This window comes from Pieris brassicae, chromosome 11 (genome assembly GCF_905147105.1).
Source record: "Pieris brassicae chromosome 11, ilPieBrab1.1, whole genome shotgun sequence".
Taxonomy (NCBI): domain Eukaryota; kingdom Metazoa; phylum Arthropoda; class Insecta; order Lepidoptera; family Pieridae; genus Pieris; species Pieris brassicae.
Window position 1 is genome coordinate 6,429,816 of NC_059675.1, and position 19,940 is coordinate 6,449,755.

Below are 19,940 nucleotides of genomic sequence, written 5' to 3' on the forward strand. Positions count from 1 at the left end.
TCGTTGTTATAGAGGAAAATACAATTTAGTCACAGTAAATTGATTAAGATTCTGTTTATTACGAAGATTATAACGCTTCACAATCCTCCCATTAAATAGCATCATAGTTATTCAGAACGTTGGAACTTCCAACTAATTAAGGAAGCATGGAACATTAAAACACCTTTGTTTAGCAATTTTTAACATTTAAAGGAGTACGTTTCTATATAAATGAACAGACGTTACGCCACATAGTAACCGAAAGTCACAAAATATAGGTATTCCAAAAATCCTGCGCTGTATACAATAAAATAAGCAACAATTAAATTTCCGCAGATAAAGTTCGCGTATTAACGAATATTGTGATAATATTAACGAGAGAGCTATTGAGTAATCGAGTGAAGAGCACAATGCAGCATCAATGCCAGCTTGATTTCTTTGTTTTTTTCCTTTGTTCTTGCGGTACTTTCTGGAATTGTCAACGAGTCCATTTGAAGCGTTAATGAACGGCATTTCACGGCAACCGCCAGAGGACGGGTGGCAAATTGACGATAATTATCGTCACTTTCATCTTAACGACTGTGTGAAAACTTACCGTGGGCTTGTCATACGAGATATCTTTTAAACATTTTCTTTTATGATTATTTACTTATTAATTTTTAATTTAAACCAATTTATGAACCAGAGCAGTGTTGGTCTATTGGCTTCAGCGTGCACTCTTATCCTTGAGTTGTTAAAGTTGGAACCCCGGCTGTGAACCAGTGTACTATATATGCGCATTTGACACAACACGTGGAGGAAAGGAAAACATCGTAAGGAAACCGGGTCTTAGGCTGATCACCTACTTGCCTATTAAGGCTTAGGACTTAAAGATTGTAGCGCCACAGGTTTTTTTAACTTTTGAACCATATTACTTTTTATTTTAATCCCAATATTCACTAATAAAAGATAGCTACTCGAAGTTTTATCAATAGTTGATGTAAATAGATAAATAATTGAAAGAAAACAATTTTTTTACCGGATTAAAACTATTTGTTAAACTATTTGATAAACTTATAATTATTTTACATAATTTTAAATTTAAAAATTTCCGACTTTTCGCGTGCTTTACAGCGTGCATGGTCACGCTGAAAATTGTTTTCTTTCAATGTGTAAAAGCTATGTTAACCAAAGACAATAGATAAATAATTGTTTTTTTATGTAAATCTTCAGCTATATTATTTTGTACTTTTTCCTTTACCTTTAGCTTATGTAAAATAAATATTAAAAATTAAAAAAAAACAAATTATACGATGAGCGAGTTTATAATATCATATTTTTTTCTTGTCTCGGCATTTCTTTAAAATTAAACCCCCGAAAGTCCTTGGTAATAACACAAACCTCAATTCACATTGTTAAAGTTAACACGACAAAACTTAAAGGAAAAGATCGTCTGGACTTTAGAATAAGTAATTGTCGTATAATACAGCTAGTTACTGAACAAATTCTCAAAGCACATAAATACGAGCAAACACGTGAAATAGCTGCAAGTGCACAGTCACGCGAGAGTCAGTCGGGACGTGCCTAGAATCCTTTCAAGTCTGTACACCCCACGACCTTCTTAAAGGATATTAGTTTCGAAATTTTGCTGCCATTACAAGAACAATTTACTGGAAATACCTGCACTCGAATCAATACTAGATGGCAAAGCAAGGTATGGCAGCTTAATAAGCTTTGAAGAAATATTATATATATTAATGATACTAGTACAAAGACATGAAGATGCAAATGCTGTCGGCTTGCTCGTTGACTAATTAAATTTTCAGTCTTATACCTTTAAGAGCGAAGACGGAATAAAATACTTTTACTACTTGGTATTTAATTTCAAAAAACCTTATCCATGCGCAAAATCTTTTAGAAAAAAATATGTCTTTTAGTATTAAAATCACCGAGTATAAATTCTTCACTGATATTATACACATTTGCAATTAAGGAAAAAGTAGAACGCGCTCGAACCGACATACTTCGAACTTCAAAAGAGTACGGCCTATTTAACTTTATTTCTCATTACCATTCACAATATGTCAACTAAAATCTGGAAATAAGCAGGATGAAATGTCCTTATGAAAAGTCCATTAGTACTTATCAATGCGTCAATATTTTACAGAGAAATTCATGATATTAAGAAAAAACAATAGAGAATTGTATTAATAACACAAAATATAATGTTTCTATTGTTTCTCCATGTTCAAAGCATTCTCGTTAATCAATAACAGAGATAGACCATTATTGACCCGTCTGATAAGCCTGCTGTATAAATAAAACAGTATTTATTTTAATTGGGTTTCGCATGAAATGGTGCCAAATTAACAGAAACAAAAAGTATAATTAACTTGACAAACATTTCATGCACAAACGAGCGTGATGACCGCTACCCCATTATTTTACGTATTTTATATATTTTCATTGAAAACAGACTATGCGAAAATTACGTTTTTTTAGTAGTCTTTCTGTTAAGCCCCCAATTTCTAGTAATCATTTACAGTTGAGACCTATTAAGATATTTGCCACCTCTTACTATCCAATTACAGCTTAACTAAAGTTAAATTAAACTTGAAGTACAACAAATTCGTCAATATTACTTTTTTGTACTGGAAAGTAAAATTTAACTAGAAACCGAACAGTAACATTTAATACCAGTGTTGAGCAGTATGTAAATCATTAAGCGTTTATAACACCAATAAGTTTTAAATTTCCAATACTTTCATGTTACATCGCAAATAAATGACAAAACATTTTTAAAACTATTACATTAACTTTTTACTTATCCCTTTTGCTTCAGGGTAAAAATCCATAGTGAATGTTCGACATCCAAAATCACAAGTTTTTAACGCCTATTAGATACATACACAACATAATAGAAATCAAAAATGTTTGGTAAACGTTGAAAATCAATTATTATGTATAAGATTATTATATATAAACAAGTATTCAGACTCCTCATTAGACTAAGGGATTGATTTGTGATTCATGATGTTTTCAGATCTCATAACGAAGCACATGGTTTATTCATATTCGCCAAGATAACGTAAAAGTTGGGAATCTTTAGATATTGTGGCGTATAATAAATGAGACAATAACAAGTCTTAGTCTACCATTGTCTGTAATAATGATAAGAACGCTTAAGATTAAAAATATTTATTGAGAACAAATCAGTACCCCGAACTAAATGTTTATAAAACAGAAACAATCAAGATTTAGCTAGCGATAGGAATATAAATTTGCCAAATATTATTGGGTAACTCCTTCCCGTAAACATCCAAGCTTGTTTTCATAATTGGCGTACAAACCTGTAAACACAAAGTAAACTCTCTTAAACACTCTTTTTGGAAAAGTGGTGATTTATTTCCTTTGAGTTCGATTCACTTGACCCCGAGGGATATTCCAACTTCATTAACACGTCTGAAAAAAACGGCGTCTTGAAGCAAAGCATGCTTCCGTGGCGGCGACAGCCGCATTATTCGTCATGTTCGAGAATGTTTTAAGCTATGTAACATTGTACTTGCGATAGTGGTGCTATCGGGCGATGCGGCTAAGTACTTATTGGACCACCCTCGTATACATTAGCCACTGTTGCTTTCGACGACTGGTCGACGATCCTCCCTTTAGGTCGCAGTAGAAGCACCTTCCTTCCTTCAGATACGGCTACTTAAAAGATCTCTTAAAGATTCAATCGGAAACTACAACGTCTTTCAATGTCAAGCGTCATTGCACCGTTATTTACGAATACATATAATATTAGCAAAAGTTAGTGAGCGCCAGCGAACCTGAAACGTTAATATGGGATAAAACTATTACAATAAATTTGCTAATTAATTACCTTTCCATAGAACCCCATCACCCAGCAACCGACATTTATACCCAAATTGACATTTGTGGCACAGTGATTTACTATAATGTCTTGATTAACCTGAAATATCAATGTAGTATCTATTATCAAATAGAAAACGTTTGAAAATTACGTAAGTGTCAGGTTTAAGATACTTGAAAATAAAATCTATTGCAAAAAAACGTCCACCCAAGGAAATTTACGTTCTAAATTCGATTTCAGTGAATTAAATAAGTTTTATTTTCTGACGTAGTCATTATACTTATAATCGTGTAAATTATTACGCGTGAAGTGAGTACTGGCAAATTGTTTGTAAATTTTTGATGAATTCTTGAAAACCGATGTACGGCCAAACAATAAGAATCCTTTCAAATTATATATTTAAAAAGTTAAATCAATTTTCACTTAACAAGAAATACGCAATTAATATTTTAAATACATTTCTATGCTGAAGTTAATTGCTCCTTAATTGAAACAAATTACTTAATGAAAACATACTTTTACTTTATTTTACCACGTTTCATTACATTTATTAGTCTTAAAATATTTTTTTAAAGAAATTTTAACAGACTAACTGTTTGCTATTATTTTTTTTCATATGTGAGCAATTACATACTTACGTGAAGGAAAAAATTGAATGAAAGTTGCTACCTAGTTGCCTGAATCCAAGGCCGCAATAGTTGCAGTGATACTAGATTATAATTACAATTTTTTTTCCTCCGCCTAAGGCGATTGTTGGTGGTGCCTTGGGGTTTCAGTGAGTTGGGTATGCGCAATGCATTTCCCCAAGTAATAAAAAAAATTATAATTACATACCATAACAGGTTTTCCTTCTTGTTCAAAGCGAGTTATGTAAGGACTCTGAACGGGCAGGATGCGCCATCTAGTGTTCGATACGTAATGCTTGCTCAAATACAGAGGGTACAAACCACACAACCCTGGGATCGGGTTAGGATCGTATCTGAGGTACAAAGGCTGCAAGAAATAACAATAAATTATTTTTTTATAATAGAATCGCAAACGATAAACTATGACCACACAAACGTAAATTATTACGTTTTAGCAAAATCTAAGGCATATAGTTTAACAAAGGTTACTGAACAAACTCTCAAAGCACATAAATACGAGCAAACACGTGCAATAAAAACTATTAAGTATTGCTGTAATAGATTAAATAATGATAATAAATAATATTAGGGTCATGAAGGGTATAATTACTTTAAATACACAAGGATTTGTAACTTATTAAACAAACAACATTTTCTAACTATACTAAATTCACTATAAACTTTAAATAAACTTATATAACTAAGTTACTTTAAGTTTTAGAGGTTTCAGTTACATGTAAACTGTTACGAAAACTAACAAGTTTGAAGTACAACTCAGACGATCTAATAAGATTTATTAATATTATTTATTAAAATATTTAATTATTCCTATTATCTAGATATTTAAAACTATTATTGTTTTCTTTTTGTTTCTTACCTTTTTCTTTTCAACAGAAGAGCTAATTGCGAGAAGAAACTCTTGATTATACTTAAGTTGTTCACCTTCTCTATTACAATAATCTGCACTCATTATAATAAATGTATTTCGTTCCATCGGTTCAAGTTCTGATAAGCCAACCACAGCGCATCCATCTTCTAACTCTTGTGAATAATTGATTTCGTTGGATGATATACGCCCGCCTAATAATAAGCCTTTTTTATCTTCTGCAGGAGGATCTGAAGCTAAATATGTGCAAAACTTGGTGAAAAGTTTTAGATATGAAATATAGACGCCGCGTGATTGAATACTTTATGGGCTTTTAAAGTAGAACTCAAGGAAAATAATGTATACTACCCGAATAATAATAACGCTATTCTAATTGGGTGGATGGATAGTTTATATATCTGTATGCTGTCATTTATTTTTCTAAGAATACCTCCACCGTATTCGTGTGTAATATCTTGTTTATTCGTAATTACGAATAAACAAGATATTAGGTATGAGGCACATGGAACAATTGTTCCATACCAACACTGTATCTGTGTAATTCGCAATATAATATTTCGAGTTTTAACACTATGACACTAATTTATGAAGATGTTGATATTTACCACCTTAAAGAGGATGTGAGCAAATATTTGAAAAAGCGGGGGGGACTTTGACTTTGTTTAGCAGTAACAATTTAGTGTTTTTTTTTTAATATTAAGTAATTATTGTCATTTTTTTAGGTTTGTAATCTAATTTGTTATTATTGTTTTCTTTTTATCTATTAACGTACTTATGTTTTCTGTTTCATATATTTTGTTTATCAATGTAATCTGTGTTGGCTTCGTGTGTTGTCTATGTGATTTCTTTTATAATATGGTCATGTGTTTACTGTAAGATTACTAATAGATGAAGAAAATAAATACATTATTAATGACGTACTTATTACACGTGTATATGAAAGTAAAGTTTACTAGAGTATTATTCATTTAATTATCTGTGCGGTCCCAATACTTTTAATCGTCGACTAAAATAAAAAATAAAAATCGTCTATTCCACAGAGTTAATGTAAGTCGAAAATTTATGCTTATTTAAGCGAACCCTTGGCCCTTATAATCTTCGCAAAACGTCATTCTTATTTTATTGCTAACCTGGCACGTGGGGAGCGAGAAGGGCTATTTTCGCACCAAATCCGATACTGCCCGACGACTGAGTCAATACAGTTGGTTTGTTAAGGTTTTCAGTCATTTTACGGAATCGAGCCAACATTAAATTTCCCGATTTCATTTGCGCAAGAAACTTGTTAAGTTTATACTGCGAAGAAATGTATGGAAATATAAGCTACATTGTATAAAATTTTCAAATCACATTGTAACTGAATCTACTTTTACAAACCTCTTCCAACTTGGATGCTTCATACCAATTACCAAGACGTACTCTGTTGCAATATACAATTCCTTTATCTTCTTCATGTTTCGACATTATTTGATATGAACGATGGTTATATGGTATAAATAAAAACTATGTAGCAAAGTTGATCGTTGTAGGTAAATGGTTAAATTATAACTATATATAATTATTGTCAATCAAAATTGTCATTTTGAACTTATATGTCAATTTTGACATAAATCCATCACCAAATAATAGATAAAATAATGTTACAATTCAACCTGGATACGTTACTTACATACTAATTAACTAGTTTCAAATCAAAAGAAATAACCATTTGGAAGATTAGCTTTAATATTAAAAAAGCATAACAATTCCTAAAGGGCCGGCCTGGCGAGAATTCTGGAAAAGTCAATGTCCATGGTTGACGGTATCACGCAATATCAGCCGTTTGCCTTATGTTATATAAAAAAAACAGATTAAACAATAAAGCTTTGCCTGTAATAAACCTATAACGTTTACGGCTTTTGATTTTCTTCGAAACAATAATTACGAGAAACTACGTGTCAAATAAACCAGATCTAAAACCTTTTTAGATACATTTAAAACATAAGCCCAAGGGAATATATTTCGTAGCCTTTACAAAAAGCTCTTAGTCAAAGGATCCCTTAAGTATGCGGCATACAAGACGAAGTAATATTAATGTACCAAAACCGACATATTTTTTATGCAGATAAAATATTTTCTATTATATAAATATATCTTATAAAGTACTTCCAGGTCAGCGATATAATTAAAGAATTATTGTTATTAAGAATATAATTTATTATTAAATTTCATATTTAAATTTATCCAACTCCATACACATTATCAACATCGTTGTTTAATGTATAAGCCATCACAGCTACGTTAGTCATTTGATAAAATAAGATTCAAAGAAAATAAATTATTTATTAAAATTTTAGCCACATTTATGTACGTACACTTACTAATTTTGCACAAACATATCATGTAATGAACTCCTCAATCCTTAGTTTTGGTCTCGACATCGCTAACTAGAGTGAATATATTCTCCGCCGTGTACATTTTGTGAATATTAATATAATCACGACACGTAACACCACACTCCTGTTTATTTAATTATGAATCAATTACCTCAAACAAAGTGATAAAGTTATATTCAGATAAGGGTGTTTGCTTAGTTTATTAACATTATCTTCAACTGTTAATATTAATGAGTTATGCAATAGTTTCTAATCGTGTAAGATATAAAATTAGTTAAGAATCAAGTCAACGCCTTAATATTATGACTATCGACGCGAGTTCATGATTAGTGGAGCGCGTAGCCTCAAGGTAACACTGCTTATAATACGAGTTCCATTATAAAATGTTAAAATTTTAAGTGTCTAACCTCCTTGGTTTCCACTTGCACATTAAAAATCACCCATAAAGTTTTAAATTTTAAAATTCAACTTCACAATTGATGGAATTATAAACGCGTTTCAAAGTGTATTTTAACTTACTAACTGTCATTATTATTAATTGTAACATATGCAAAAATGTAGCTGTTTCTAATTAGTTTTATTGAAATAAACGTCAATTTGATGACAACAACAACTCTAACATAGGAAAAGAGACTCTTGAAACAAAGTATTTTACATCACCGTTATCTTTACTTACCAAATCAGTTAACTGAGTTTATTTTCCTCAATCGCATAACTTTTACTGTTATACTTGTACTAAACTGATTACTTATGAAGTTTCTCGACTTACCGGACCGAAAAAGGTTTGCATCCAATTCTGATTCATCACACACAAACTTTTGTCAGCCACACAATTCTTAACTATGAGTTTGGCTCCCGTCTGAAAATTGTAAAAACTTTTGACTATGTGCATATATTTTAGTTACTTTAAATATTATATATACTTCTTCGGAAAAGTTCTCGTTAGCATATTATGTCGCAGATAGAAACCTGTTTTTATGCATTTCAACCATTTTTTATCACAGAAGATACCGTCATAATTCAGACCATTTTCAAGCGACCTATAAAAGAAGATATTGCAATACAAATGTATATCAACAATATTAATTAGGCACTTTGTTTACGTCGAATGACGACCATATTTATGAAGAATATTCGAATAATCGAGAAAACGTACCAAAATTTACAGCTAACATTCTTATAATTAGGTCATAAAAATCAGTAAGTCTAAATCCTAATCGAGATAGAACGCATATATAAAGATATCGAAAAAAAGTATATCTAGTCTTAGTCGACGAAAAATGATAGTTGGAAATAATAATCTTAAATTACTTATAACGACGCTTCATTTCACATTTACGCTGTTTTACTTAATCTAACTTATGTACGAAGTAAAATCTATGTGTGTATTGGTAGGTAATGTTAGTAGTAATTCGTTAGACAAAGCACCTTAATGGGACTTCCAAGCCCTTCTAGTCGGTCTTTTGCTAGCAATGGCATCGTAGTCCATCGACAATTGGAATCCTTTGTAGAACTCAGTCGAATTGGCATCTTATCTGCCGGCCCGGGCACTGCCTCCGTTGTGTAACGAACATATAACGGGGCTGCCTTGATAAACAAAACTAAGATCAATACAATATACTACAGTCCTTTAATTATTTTGGGACTTTTATATCTTGTATAGACAAACATAGCCTATGTTTCTATACATCACTTACAGGCTATGTTTGTTTTGTTTCATCGTTTTCATTTTGTAGTCGATAATGTTTAATCGACTACAAAAAACCGAAATTAACGAGGATTTTTTTAAAGAAACCTATGACTCCCGTCGTACCTGCAATACGACTCGCGTACGCTGCCGGTCTTTTAGTACGTGCTTTAAAGTTCGAGATAATTATTTAATATTATTGCGTAAGTCCACAAACTCGGTAGTTCTTTACCTCGGGTTCACCATAATTTTCAGCTCTTAAAAGAAACTCGTCGCCATAATTTATCTTTTCTCCTCGCAAGCTTTCATCCTTTACGCTGTGGATTAACTTCTAAAATACTTGTTTCTTTAACAATATTATAATTAACCTATGTGAACGATAAAGAAATCCAAACATACTCTTAGCTAAAACTGAATTTCCTTATAAACCCGGTTATAGATAGGTAGTAAGTATAGGATAACAGTGAAATCCCTTTTCAATAAATTGAGAGCTCTTGAATCAATATTTCCATTTGGTTACAATTTTAAGAGATTACAATATCTTATTGAAACATTACTTGTCATGTGACTACGGAATGATGCTTAAACCCTTAAAGATTTGATCGTACGGTAGATGCTAAATTTGTCACCTTATGCCTGATAGGCATAGAGAAATCACTTAGCTGTCTCAAAGAATAATAATCAATACGGAAATACATCCTTCCCATGCCCTGTTCTGGTAATTCTTATAGACAACGTGGGCCGGTTCCAGTTACCTATTGAGCCACAAGTCTTCCACAGTAAATCGTTACCTTAAGATAACAAATGTGTTTCTGCAACAAGGCGTAGTGATGGCCGATAGGGTCATGAGACAGCCGTCATTAATATTTTCCATAAAGTCAACTTGTCTCTCCTTCACAAGACTTGAAAGCGCCAGGCCATATTGAGGTTTGCCTCCACATGTTTTAGCTGCGATTTATACACATTGATATTGAAATTTTTCTTATGTGTGAAGTAATGGCGGTTTCCTTTTAACTTCTTTCGTTTAAATTCATTAAAGGAATACTTTAGAATAAAAAATTACTAGAGTACCAGGAAGCTACTTAATTGTCCGATATAATTCAAGTGAAACAATCGAATGAATCAGGATAAATTAAGGACAATTATAAAAAAAGGTTCTATATTTACTAATTATTACTAATATTTACTAATCTATGTAAATATTAATTTATTGTTAAAATCGACGATAACTAGAGATAGTTAGAACCTATTCACATTTATAATTTAACATTTTATGATAAATAGTTTACCTATGGTTTGCATTAGTAAATACAAAAAAATATGATAAACTATTCTTTTAACCACAAAACTTTAGATTATACAATTTAATATCAATGCATATTTAATATATTAATATCATATTTAGGAGAATTATTATACATTCTGACCAGTCTCGGCTTAATACCAACCTGGCATATCAGACGCAACCAGCTGAACATTATACCCAAAGAGAGCAAAAGTTCCACTTATAGCCAGAGGTCTCTGTAAAAATATGTGAGTATGTCAATTAAAGATCTTTTGACTATGAAATTGGATTTGATACATTATAGTTAGATTACACTTACCTCTTTTAGCAAATTACTAAACAATGTCCTTGACCTTTGTAACAATAGCTCTTTTCTTTCCCTTTTACGCAAAAAAATTTTGAAGTCATACTGGGAAAAATATATTTTTTTTGTGATAAACTGTTACTTAAATGCATCGATATAATAACAAATATAAGGAAAATGTTTTGCTGTAGTTTTACGCACCATTTTTGTTGAACTGAACGATTAAAATCTGGCTTATTTATCTAAAATTTTCTACAGCAGTTCGCCGATAAACGAACGCAGGACTTCATGGTTAAATTGAATTAACCAAGTATTGATCAATAAGCCACGGAGAGGGTATTCTTGAGGTATTAGCGCCTTAAGAAATACTTACTTCGTTTTTTAATCTTTCTTCGCTCCAATTACCGACGAGAACCATATTATTGTACGTCATTTTCTATATACTCGTATATGGTATGAAAAATAAAATAAAACTTGCTTGCAGTTTGGTGACTAGTTTCTGACAGCTCAATCGTGTCAGATGTTATAATATAGAGATTTAAAAACAACAATATTTAGGTATTATATATTTATAGATTTTTGGGATTAAAGCGATATAAAATATAATAGTTTAATCATTTTTCTTAGGAGTGAATTTACTTTTTTACCAGTCACTCTCAAATCAAGTTTCTGCTTTTTTCTCTCTGCTTTAAGAGTATTTAGATTGTTGTAATTTAGCGCCGTATGATTTTATGCAGGCGAAAATTACATTAAATATTTACAATTTTTTTTCACTAAAGTAACAAAATATGTATGTCTATCTTTTCAAAGTATAAAACAAAGTACCCGCCGCGTCTAGGTCTAGCTTAGATCTATTAAATTTTTTTATTCGTTAACGAAGTGTTTCACGAGGAAGGTTAATATATTTAATAACCTGAAATTATGCAAATAGGTATACCTAAATACTAAATATAGTCGCCGCTATCCGAACTATTAGAAATTTAGATTTTCGATATAGGTTAAACATTACTTGATGGGATGTTGTCGGGTCGTGGCACAGATGTCGTGTGTGCGATAAAACTGGAGCGTAGGGAATAATAATAATTATACTGGTAGTTGATATTCGATCTCGAAACTGGAACAAGCTTACAGCGCTCACACGTTTCAATTGAAGCAAAGGAAATAGTTGTTAACTGTTCTAACGTATCGATATCCAAAGTTTTATTAAATGTTTAAATTCTAATACAGTGCATACTCGGTGTTGTAATTACTTTTCAAAAGGGTATTTTAGTACTAATCGCAAGTTTAAAATGTTATGGTCAAGGGTCGGAATAATACTTTTGATTGCTTCATTTATACAAGTGGAGTCTTTAAAATTTTCATCTTTAGATCTAGTGTACAAAAAAGGGGTGGAAGCCTATTCAAATGAAAGATGGTCTGAATGTATTGTGCAATTAGAAGAATCACTACATTTATATAAAGTTTATAAAAGGATTTTAATCAACTGCAGACTTAAATGCAAGCATGACGCTCAGTTTACAAGAATCCAAGATAATATTGAAGATCTTAAAATATATGAATTGTATTTCAACGCAAGACAGTGTCTGATAAACTGCAATAATCACGCTTTTGAAGATGTACGTATGTATAATAATGTATCAGATTCAATAATTTTTAATATGCAGTCCAGAAAACCATATGAATATTTGCACCTATGTTACTTCCAAATGTATGCTATGTCAAAAGCAGCATCAGCTTCCTATACATTTCTAGTTACAAATCCAGACGATCCAAAAATGAAGAAAAACTTAGACTACTATTTAAATCAGCCTGAAGTTGACATAAATGAGGTGGTTGACCTTGAAAGTGATGACTATCAAATCCTTTACAGACTGGGTCTTAAATCATATCATACCAAGAAATGGGGTGAAACAATTGCCAATATGGAAGAAGCATTAAATGATTATCTGTCTTGGGAAAACAACTGTCGAATGGAATGCGAGCGTCAGCCTGAACAAGAGTGGTCACCAGAAATAACAATTACAATATCAAATTACATGGCGTCACTTCTAATTTGCAAGCAAACCTGCCAAGATGAACTGAAACCGCTTTATAATTCTGGTGTTGAATTTATTGCCGACCTATTAAACTATATACAAATATCGTATTATAATTTAGACAGGCTGGATGACATGGGAAAAGCAGTAGCCACCTATTTACTTCTGTTGCCAAATGATGAAGATATGTTGGAAAATAAGAAAATTTACAGCACATTAATTGATGACAGTGCCTTTGTTGTCAGATCGGATGTTGTTCATTATTTAAAAAGGGACACATATGAAAAACAGTTAATTACGTTTTTTCGTCAAGAGAATCATAGCGATGACGTTGAAACTACTAATAAGGTATAATAATATCTAAGAACTACTACAAAAATATGAAGTCAGCGTGTTATTCAAATATACCTATTATCAAACTTAAGTGATGACACATGATTATATAACAACTACCAACTAGTCAAAATAATCAAAAACAACTAGTAGATAATATTTTTTGTATCATGCTGTTGTTATATATATATATATATATATAATTATAATTAAATTAAATATAATATAAAAATTATAAATATATATATATATATAAATGTATTACCCATGTTGTGTTCTAGACGATGGGGCATTAAACAATAAATGTTATAAAATAATACCAATAGTGCCGTCATTTTATCTATACTTATATAAAAATATACATGTAATATTTAAAACTACCTGACATATATCTAGTATAAGTAATCAAACCATTAAATAAGTGTATTATGTGGTGATGAAAATATTACACTAAAGAAATACTAGCCGATCCGATCATCAAATCCGTAATAATTTATAATATGCAATTTTCCCGAGAATAAATGAATTAAAATAAATATAATTTTATTTAGTTATTTCAGCTAAAATTACAATATTATGAAGATATAAGACCACCTTTCAGGCTTATAAGCAAGTATAAATAAACTTGCTGGTGTATGAATGCTGTGCAAGCTCTGACCCTCTAGTCTCTTCTTTAATTGTATTTTCTATTATAAGTCATATTACGGCGCTTTTTACTCTCATAAAATCTCTTGTCTATAACAACAAACGCCGAGCGTGGATGTGGCCAGAACAAATGTCTAATATTCTCTATTCCAATAGAATATTTAGTAATAAGCAAAAACCCCAACCAACACTATTAATTATTATAATACTTAGAATATATAAACGTTCAACAGATCCTGCAAGGCTCTATGGCTATTTGACAAGATAACCGTCTAAGAATAATACCAGTTTTATTAATGAAACCAGAAATCAACAAAATCATTGACAAACTATGATTATTCTGTTTGGCCAACGAAGTCCTTAAAGGCGTGACAATATGAAAATGTGCTCAAACGAGCACACACATTTTCATAAACAATACACACACATATTCACTAATCCAAATAGTGTACTTTAAAAGTTCTGTAAAATCGTTGTATAGTGTTATTTACACAAATAGCCAAGTGTAAGAACTCTTATATTAACAGTAATCACAAGTAAGTCAATAGTCTATGGTCATTTGTTTTATATACCAGAGTTTATTAAGTATAAAAAATTATCTTAGAAACTAGTATAGCTAAATTTGTTTATGTTGTGTATGTATGTTTATTTATAAACATTGTTAACTGTAGATATTATGTAACATAGCAATAGGATAATTAAAAAATATTGAAACTATGGCAATACAAAACACATTTTTTGATAATTGCAACACTATCTTTCCGTCAAAAATTGTGGACGACCTAAAAAGAAAATAACTACTCTTACAATTATGAATACCCATTCAACTAGAATTACAAATAATTTATAGAAAAGTATTAAAAACTCGCAGGTACGAAATAATTACAATAAATTAATAATTAACACGTAATTAAATATACTAAGGTCCTCTAAATCATGAACACTTACCATATAATTATTTTGTAGTATTTTCTTTCTATTTAATTGTTTAGTATATATAAGATTTATTAGTATTGTTTGACAACTAAGCATGACCTAATACTAAATAATTAATAGTAAAACAAACCAACCACCTTCCTAATATAGGTAATAAATGACAGATAATTAATTTTACAGAGGTATACTGTTCAATATCTGGAAATGGCTTCTGATATAATTATGAATGAAAAAATCAGTATTCAGAATATTCTGTTTACAAAGGCAATGCCTAATTATAAAATACCTATACCCACTGATGGATATAAAGTTCACTCCTGTACTGATTGTGGAGACAGGTGAGCATAGAAAAATAAAAAAAAATTACAAGTAAAATTATAAGACTTAAAATTCACTAATTTATACATAACTTGAGTGAAACTATAATAAGGTGTTTTTATTTTTCAGATTTTTGTTTGAGTCTAGCCTAGCAGTACATATAAACAGAAAATCTTTCATGATCAAATACTTGTGCAGGTACTGTGGGTGTCTAAATGAATTCTTTAATAGGTGCCAGTTTTTATCACATATACGCTCTCATGTGACTAAAACTGCAACAGTAAACATAAGTGATATAAAGGTGGAACCATTACCATTAATAACATCAGTGGCACAAAGTTCTCAAAACAACCAAGAAAATGATACCCAAATAACGAAACACTTTAAATACCCATGTTTTGAGTGTAAAGATGATATAGCTGTTACTGGAATTCTTGAAAAAGACAGAGCTTTACATTACATGCAAACAACAAGAATGCTGACATGTCCTGTGTGTTTATTCACATTACCCTCATCATGTGCACTTATTGCCCATCTCCGAATACATTTAAAAACTCCTCCATTCATTTGTTCAGAATGTGGTGCATACCTTAGCCTTAGAACCTGTATGTACCCATATAATCATGATTGTGATGGTTTTAAAATGATGAGAGTAACATCAAGAATAAAATGCATAAATGGTACTTGTCCAGCAATTCATCCAAATAATTTTCTTATGCATTTGAAATCTTGCCACTTAAACAAAATATATAAATGTCCTAATTGTTATCTAGCTGGTTACAGTGAAAATGCTGTTCTTAAACATGTAATGAGATGTTGTAATAAAACTAAGTATCCAACATATTTTGAATGTCAGCAGTGTCCTGGAAATTTTCTAAGTTCAAGTCAAATTCATAAGCATCTTGATAAGCACTTCCAGGAGACTCAAAAAAATTGTGACAGTCAAATATTCCCATGCTGGAGTTGTGGTTTAACTTTGTCTAATGTGTATGATTTTCTCAATCACCATATATCTAAACATTGGTCCTATACTACCAATAAAATATTAGGAAATGTTATAAAGACTGTTAAATATGGAGATTGTGATTCTTGTCATAAGACATTATGGTACTGGCAACAGAGCCATGAAAGATTAAAGAAATGTTTTTATTGCATTCTTAATGGCAATTCAGAAACTATATTTGAGGAAACATCCAGTAATCAGCTTAATAAACATCATAATATAAAATGTCATGTATGCAAAATTGAAGTAAATGAAAATTGGGAAGATATTAAAAAGCATTTTAACCAATTTCACAAAAGTATCAAATATTTAGACTTAAAATTGGTTGTAAGTAAATTAAACTCGAAGAGTTTTCAGAAATATGCAAACAGGTCACATAATGCACCAACAAAAAAAATTACCAAACATTTTAAACAGAAAAAAAGACCAAGTTCAATTAAACCACTCTATGATAAAATCAACATTCATAATTCTACAAAAGAAATACTTAAAAATTCCTACAACTGTTTGAAGTGCAACTATAATACTGAAGATATAATCTCTTATGAAACCCATATAAAAACTCACAGGGATCCTGATATGGCATACCAATGTATGGAATGTGGTAATTGTTTAGCAGTAAAACCATCATTTTCTAAACACCTACTATTGGAACACAATATATCTGATGTAGAATATTATGTTAAAAATAAAGATTGCTTCAATAAAACAGCTTTTGAGAAAACAATGAAAGTCCAACCAGAGGAAAATTTGCCACTTGAAAAAAATCAGTGCAATGTGTGTAGAGATAAATTTATTGATTCAAACAGTTTGGAAAAACATTATAGAGTTCATGGTATGGCTTTCTTAATTAAAAACACACAAAAATCTAAGAGCCCACAAAATGAAAAGGATAATATTGTTATATAAGAAACTTTTCATTACCTACTTCAGTGTCATGTCCCTCACATTACATTACTATATTCATCTTTCATATATTTAATTTATAAATTGCAATGTTTTCCAATTTTTTGAATGTTGTAGCAGGACAATTTTGTTCTTAATAACTCTTTCTGCTCCTCCTTTCTTCTATAGAAATCTGTAATGATACAATTCCTGTAACTCATTTATTGTATGGTTGTGTTAGGTTTTTATAACAGATAAGATAGATAGCCCTGTTTTTTTTTAGTTTTTGCAACAGAATATTTAAAATATGTTTTATACAACCTGTGCTTTACAGTAGTTAGATGTGATGCTTGCTAATTATCTACCACAGTATATAATTTTCAATAGTTCCTTCTTAAACCAAACTAGCATCCTTAGTTTCATTATAAGTACAGTGAAATCTGAAGAATGTGATGATTGTAAATAAAATTTATGTTAACCCTTCTGAACCATTCCAAATCAACTTTTTCTGAAATATTTTACTGTGAAAAATAAATATGTATAAATAGTAATAACATTTTAATTACAATCTCACTTAAATTACAGGGCAAAGGTACAGTTAAAATGAGAAGATTCATACTAGTGACATTTAATATTCCTCAAGCAGTGACCATTTATTATAATTTACAGGTACTAAGTTGCCAAAGTCAAAACCTTCTGTTATGATATAGGCTATTGGCATAAAATAATATCACATTACATAAATTTACACATTATGTTTAAATTATACTTATTAAATGTACAGAACAGAATAATTGAAATTAGCTATAACCTAAATCAAATTTATACATTAAATATATTTTAAAATTAAGATTGCAGATAATAGTGGAAATGGATAAGAAAAATACTGATCCCTTTATAAATATTAAAACCATTGGATGACTATTGTTCTCTATTAATCTTATATATAAAATAGCAATTTATTAATTCATACATCTGAATAAAAGAAAATCTAAATTGTTAAAGTAGTTATACAAAAAGGTGGATAGTATTAAGTTAAATAAATGACATATACTCCTTTAAACTGTTTCATTTAGATTCTAATGGTATATATATTGGATGATATTTATATGCTCCTTTCATAGTTTTTCTGCATTGTGGGCATCTTTTATCATGACGTAATGCTGTTTCAATACAGGCTGTGCAAAAAATATGTCCACAAATTGTCGATGAAACTGGTCTTTTCCCTAATCTTTCACAACAAATAGAGCATTCTCCTATTTTGGAATCTGGTGTATTCTCCGGTGATTTATCTAATTTCTGAAAAATTTATAGATATTGATAATAAAAACATTTCATTCTCACAATTAAAGTTAAAATCATAACAAAGTTACGTGATTGTATTTAATAAAAACTAAAATAATAAGTTAACATCTAGGGAAATTGGTTGAGTGTTTCGTCTGGAATGTGGATATTCTTTTATCGCAATTCCAAATGAAAAAAAAACAACTTACCTTCTTTTTTATGAGTGATTGTCGTAATTTTTTCGATGGAGCTCTGATTGGTGTACTCTGAAAAGCTATATCCCCGGAAAATGACTCGTCTGTATCATCTAATTCAATGATTAAATTAGACAAAGCATTGTGATTTACTAAGCACAAAGAATTTGTTAAATCAATCGTAGTATAATCCGCCATACTGAATTGTCTTCTCTCTCTCGCTCGTTAATGGTCTTAGAAAATGTATCTCATAAATGAATTAGCAACTTGTCATCATCAAACTATGATAAAATTTATATTAAATGTTTATTATAAATTCCTTTATAGAATCTGTTCTTTTTAATAGAAAATAGAACTCACTACATAAATACAATTTTTTTTAATTTTATGACCAAAATACTACAGTTAACAGAATAATAAACCATAAGTAAAGAGTTATATTGTATAATGTAGACACTAAACTCTAGTGTAGTACTACACTAGGCTATCTATAGTCCGTTGATACTCCGTTCTTAATTTTTTTTCTTCCTTTGGCCCTGACACGGTTTGTGCAATTTTACCTCCAGCTGTTACGTTGGTAATGGAGCTTAAAGTTGCCATACTTATTTTCATACATTTTCTCAGACTAAAGAAAACAAGTTTATTTATTTAAATTCTATTTTTATGATAGGAGTAATATAACTTGAAAGTACTGTATAAATTATATAATTGACCTACAATTTGGGTACCAAAGTGTGCCGTGTTTAATACTAATATTAAACACTGCAATTTACTTTGTATAATTTAAGAAATTTATTAATATTTATGAATCTATTTATATTATCCTGAAGAGTGTGAATTGTGTGTATTGTTACATTCAATATCTGAGTCAATATGTAAATCAAAAATGAATTGAACCTGCGTCCGTACGTCTCATTCTCAAAACTTACCTTCAAGGTGGTATGTCACAATGTTTTTGCCTTCTACAGAGTTCTATAGGCTGCCTCTGTCAAATTAATGATTTTATTTGACTCTTGGCTTATATTTATAGTGTTCATAATTCTTTTGATGAGACTGCATATAAATTCTATTGCGATTAGCTCACAATGATATGGTGGCAGAGTTACTTTGAGGACATGAGCTTTGAGCATTTTGCATTGTGTTTGTATAGAATGAGTGAATTGTAGTTTTCGTTCAGAAAATCCACGGCTCTATTTTCATGCGATCATGCATAATGTCTAAGTACCTATATCTACAGGCTACAATATCTTAAATTTTAAATAAAAGAAATACTAAATTTTGAAGTATATACAATTTCAGAAATATTTTTACGGACTA

The 19,940-nt window shown here is 30.4% G+C and overlaps 4 protein-coding genes across 5 annotated transcripts; 2 read left to right on the top strand and 2 right to left on the bottom strand.

Moving 5' to 3' along the window:
• Positions 1 to 3,140: 3,140 nt before the first annotated feature.
• LOC123716471 lies at positions 3,141 to 12,221 on the bottom strand. Its single transcript, XM_045672235.1, is given in 13 exon segments — positions 3,141 to 3,308; positions 3,839 to 3,928; positions 4,664 to 4,822; positions 5,333 to 5,577; positions 6,472 to 6,634; positions 8,483 to 8,572; positions 9,142 to 9,300; positions 9,633 to 9,717; positions 10,192 to 10,348; positions 10,849 to 10,921; positions 11,005 to 11,094; positions 11,363 to 11,481; positions 12,215 to 12,221. Coding segments are annotated over 13 exon segments (1,530 nt in total). The 3' UTR covers positions 3,141 to 3,215.
• Positions 10,912 to 18,319, top strand: LOC123715911 (zinc finger protein 592-like). Of its 2 annotated transcripts, none has more exons than XM_045671280.1 (3): positions 10,912 to 10,933; positions 15,120 to 15,277; positions 15,387 to 18,319. In XM_045671280.1, exons 2-3 carry the CDS (start codon positions 15,144 to 15,146, stop codon positions 17,167 to 17,169), a joined length of 1,917 nt encoding a protein of 638 aa, XP_045527236.1. In that variant the 5' UTR covers positions 10,912 to 10,933; positions 15,120 to 15,143; the 3' UTR covers positions 17,170 to 18,319. The 2 variants fall into 2 exon arrangements, with proteins under 2 accessions (XP_045527236.1, XP_045527235.1); XM_045671279.1 differs by lacking the exon at positions 10,912 to 10,933 and adding an exon at positions 14,726 to 14,874.
• Positions 12,098 to 13,542, top strand: LOC123715912 (cartilage-associated protein-like). Its single transcript, XM_045671281.1, has one exon. The coding sequence runs from the start codon at positions 12,279 to 12,281 to the stop codon at positions 13,377 to 13,379; it is 1,101 nt and encodes a 366-aa protein (XP_045527237.1). The 5' UTR covers positions 12,098 to 12,278; the 3' UTR covers positions 13,380 to 13,542.
• On the bottom strand, positions 17,758 to 19,165 carry LOC123715913 (RING-H2 finger protein ATL8-like). Its single transcript, XM_045671283.1, has 2 exons — positions 18,639 to 19,165; positions 17,758 to 18,444 (listed from the first exon to the last, which is right to left on the bottom strand). The coding sequence occupies exons 1-2, from the start codon at positions 18,819 to 18,821 to the stop codon at positions 18,214 to 18,216; spliced, it is 414 nt and encodes a 137-aa protein (XP_045527239.1). The 5' UTR covers positions 18,822 to 19,165; the 3' UTR covers positions 17,758 to 18,213.
• Between the last annotated feature and the right edge of the window lie 775 nt (positions 19,166 to 19,940).

Excerpts from the sequence above, each read along its gene's own strand:
- LOC123715913 (XM_045671283.1), bottom strand. The coding sequence starts at position 18,821 with ATGGCGGATTATACTACGATTGATTTAACAAATTCTTTGTGCTTAGTA. Across the intron at positions 18,445-18,638 it reads AATCACTCATAAAAAAGAAG|AAATTAGATAAATCACCGGA; the intron begins GTAAGTTGTTTT and ends TAAATTTTTCAG.
- LOC123715911 (XM_045671280.1), top strand. The coding sequence starts at position 15,144 with ATGGCTTCTGATATAATTATGAATGAAAAAATCAGTATTCAGAATATT. Across the intron at positions 15,278-15,386 it reads TGTACTGATTGTGGAGACAG|ATTTTTGTTTGAGTCTAGCC; the intron begins GTGAGCATAGAA and ends TTTATTTTTCAG.
- LOC123715912 (XM_045671281.1), top strand. The coding sequence starts at position 12,279 with ATGTTATGGTCAAGGGTCGGAATAATACTTTTGATTGCTTCATTTATA.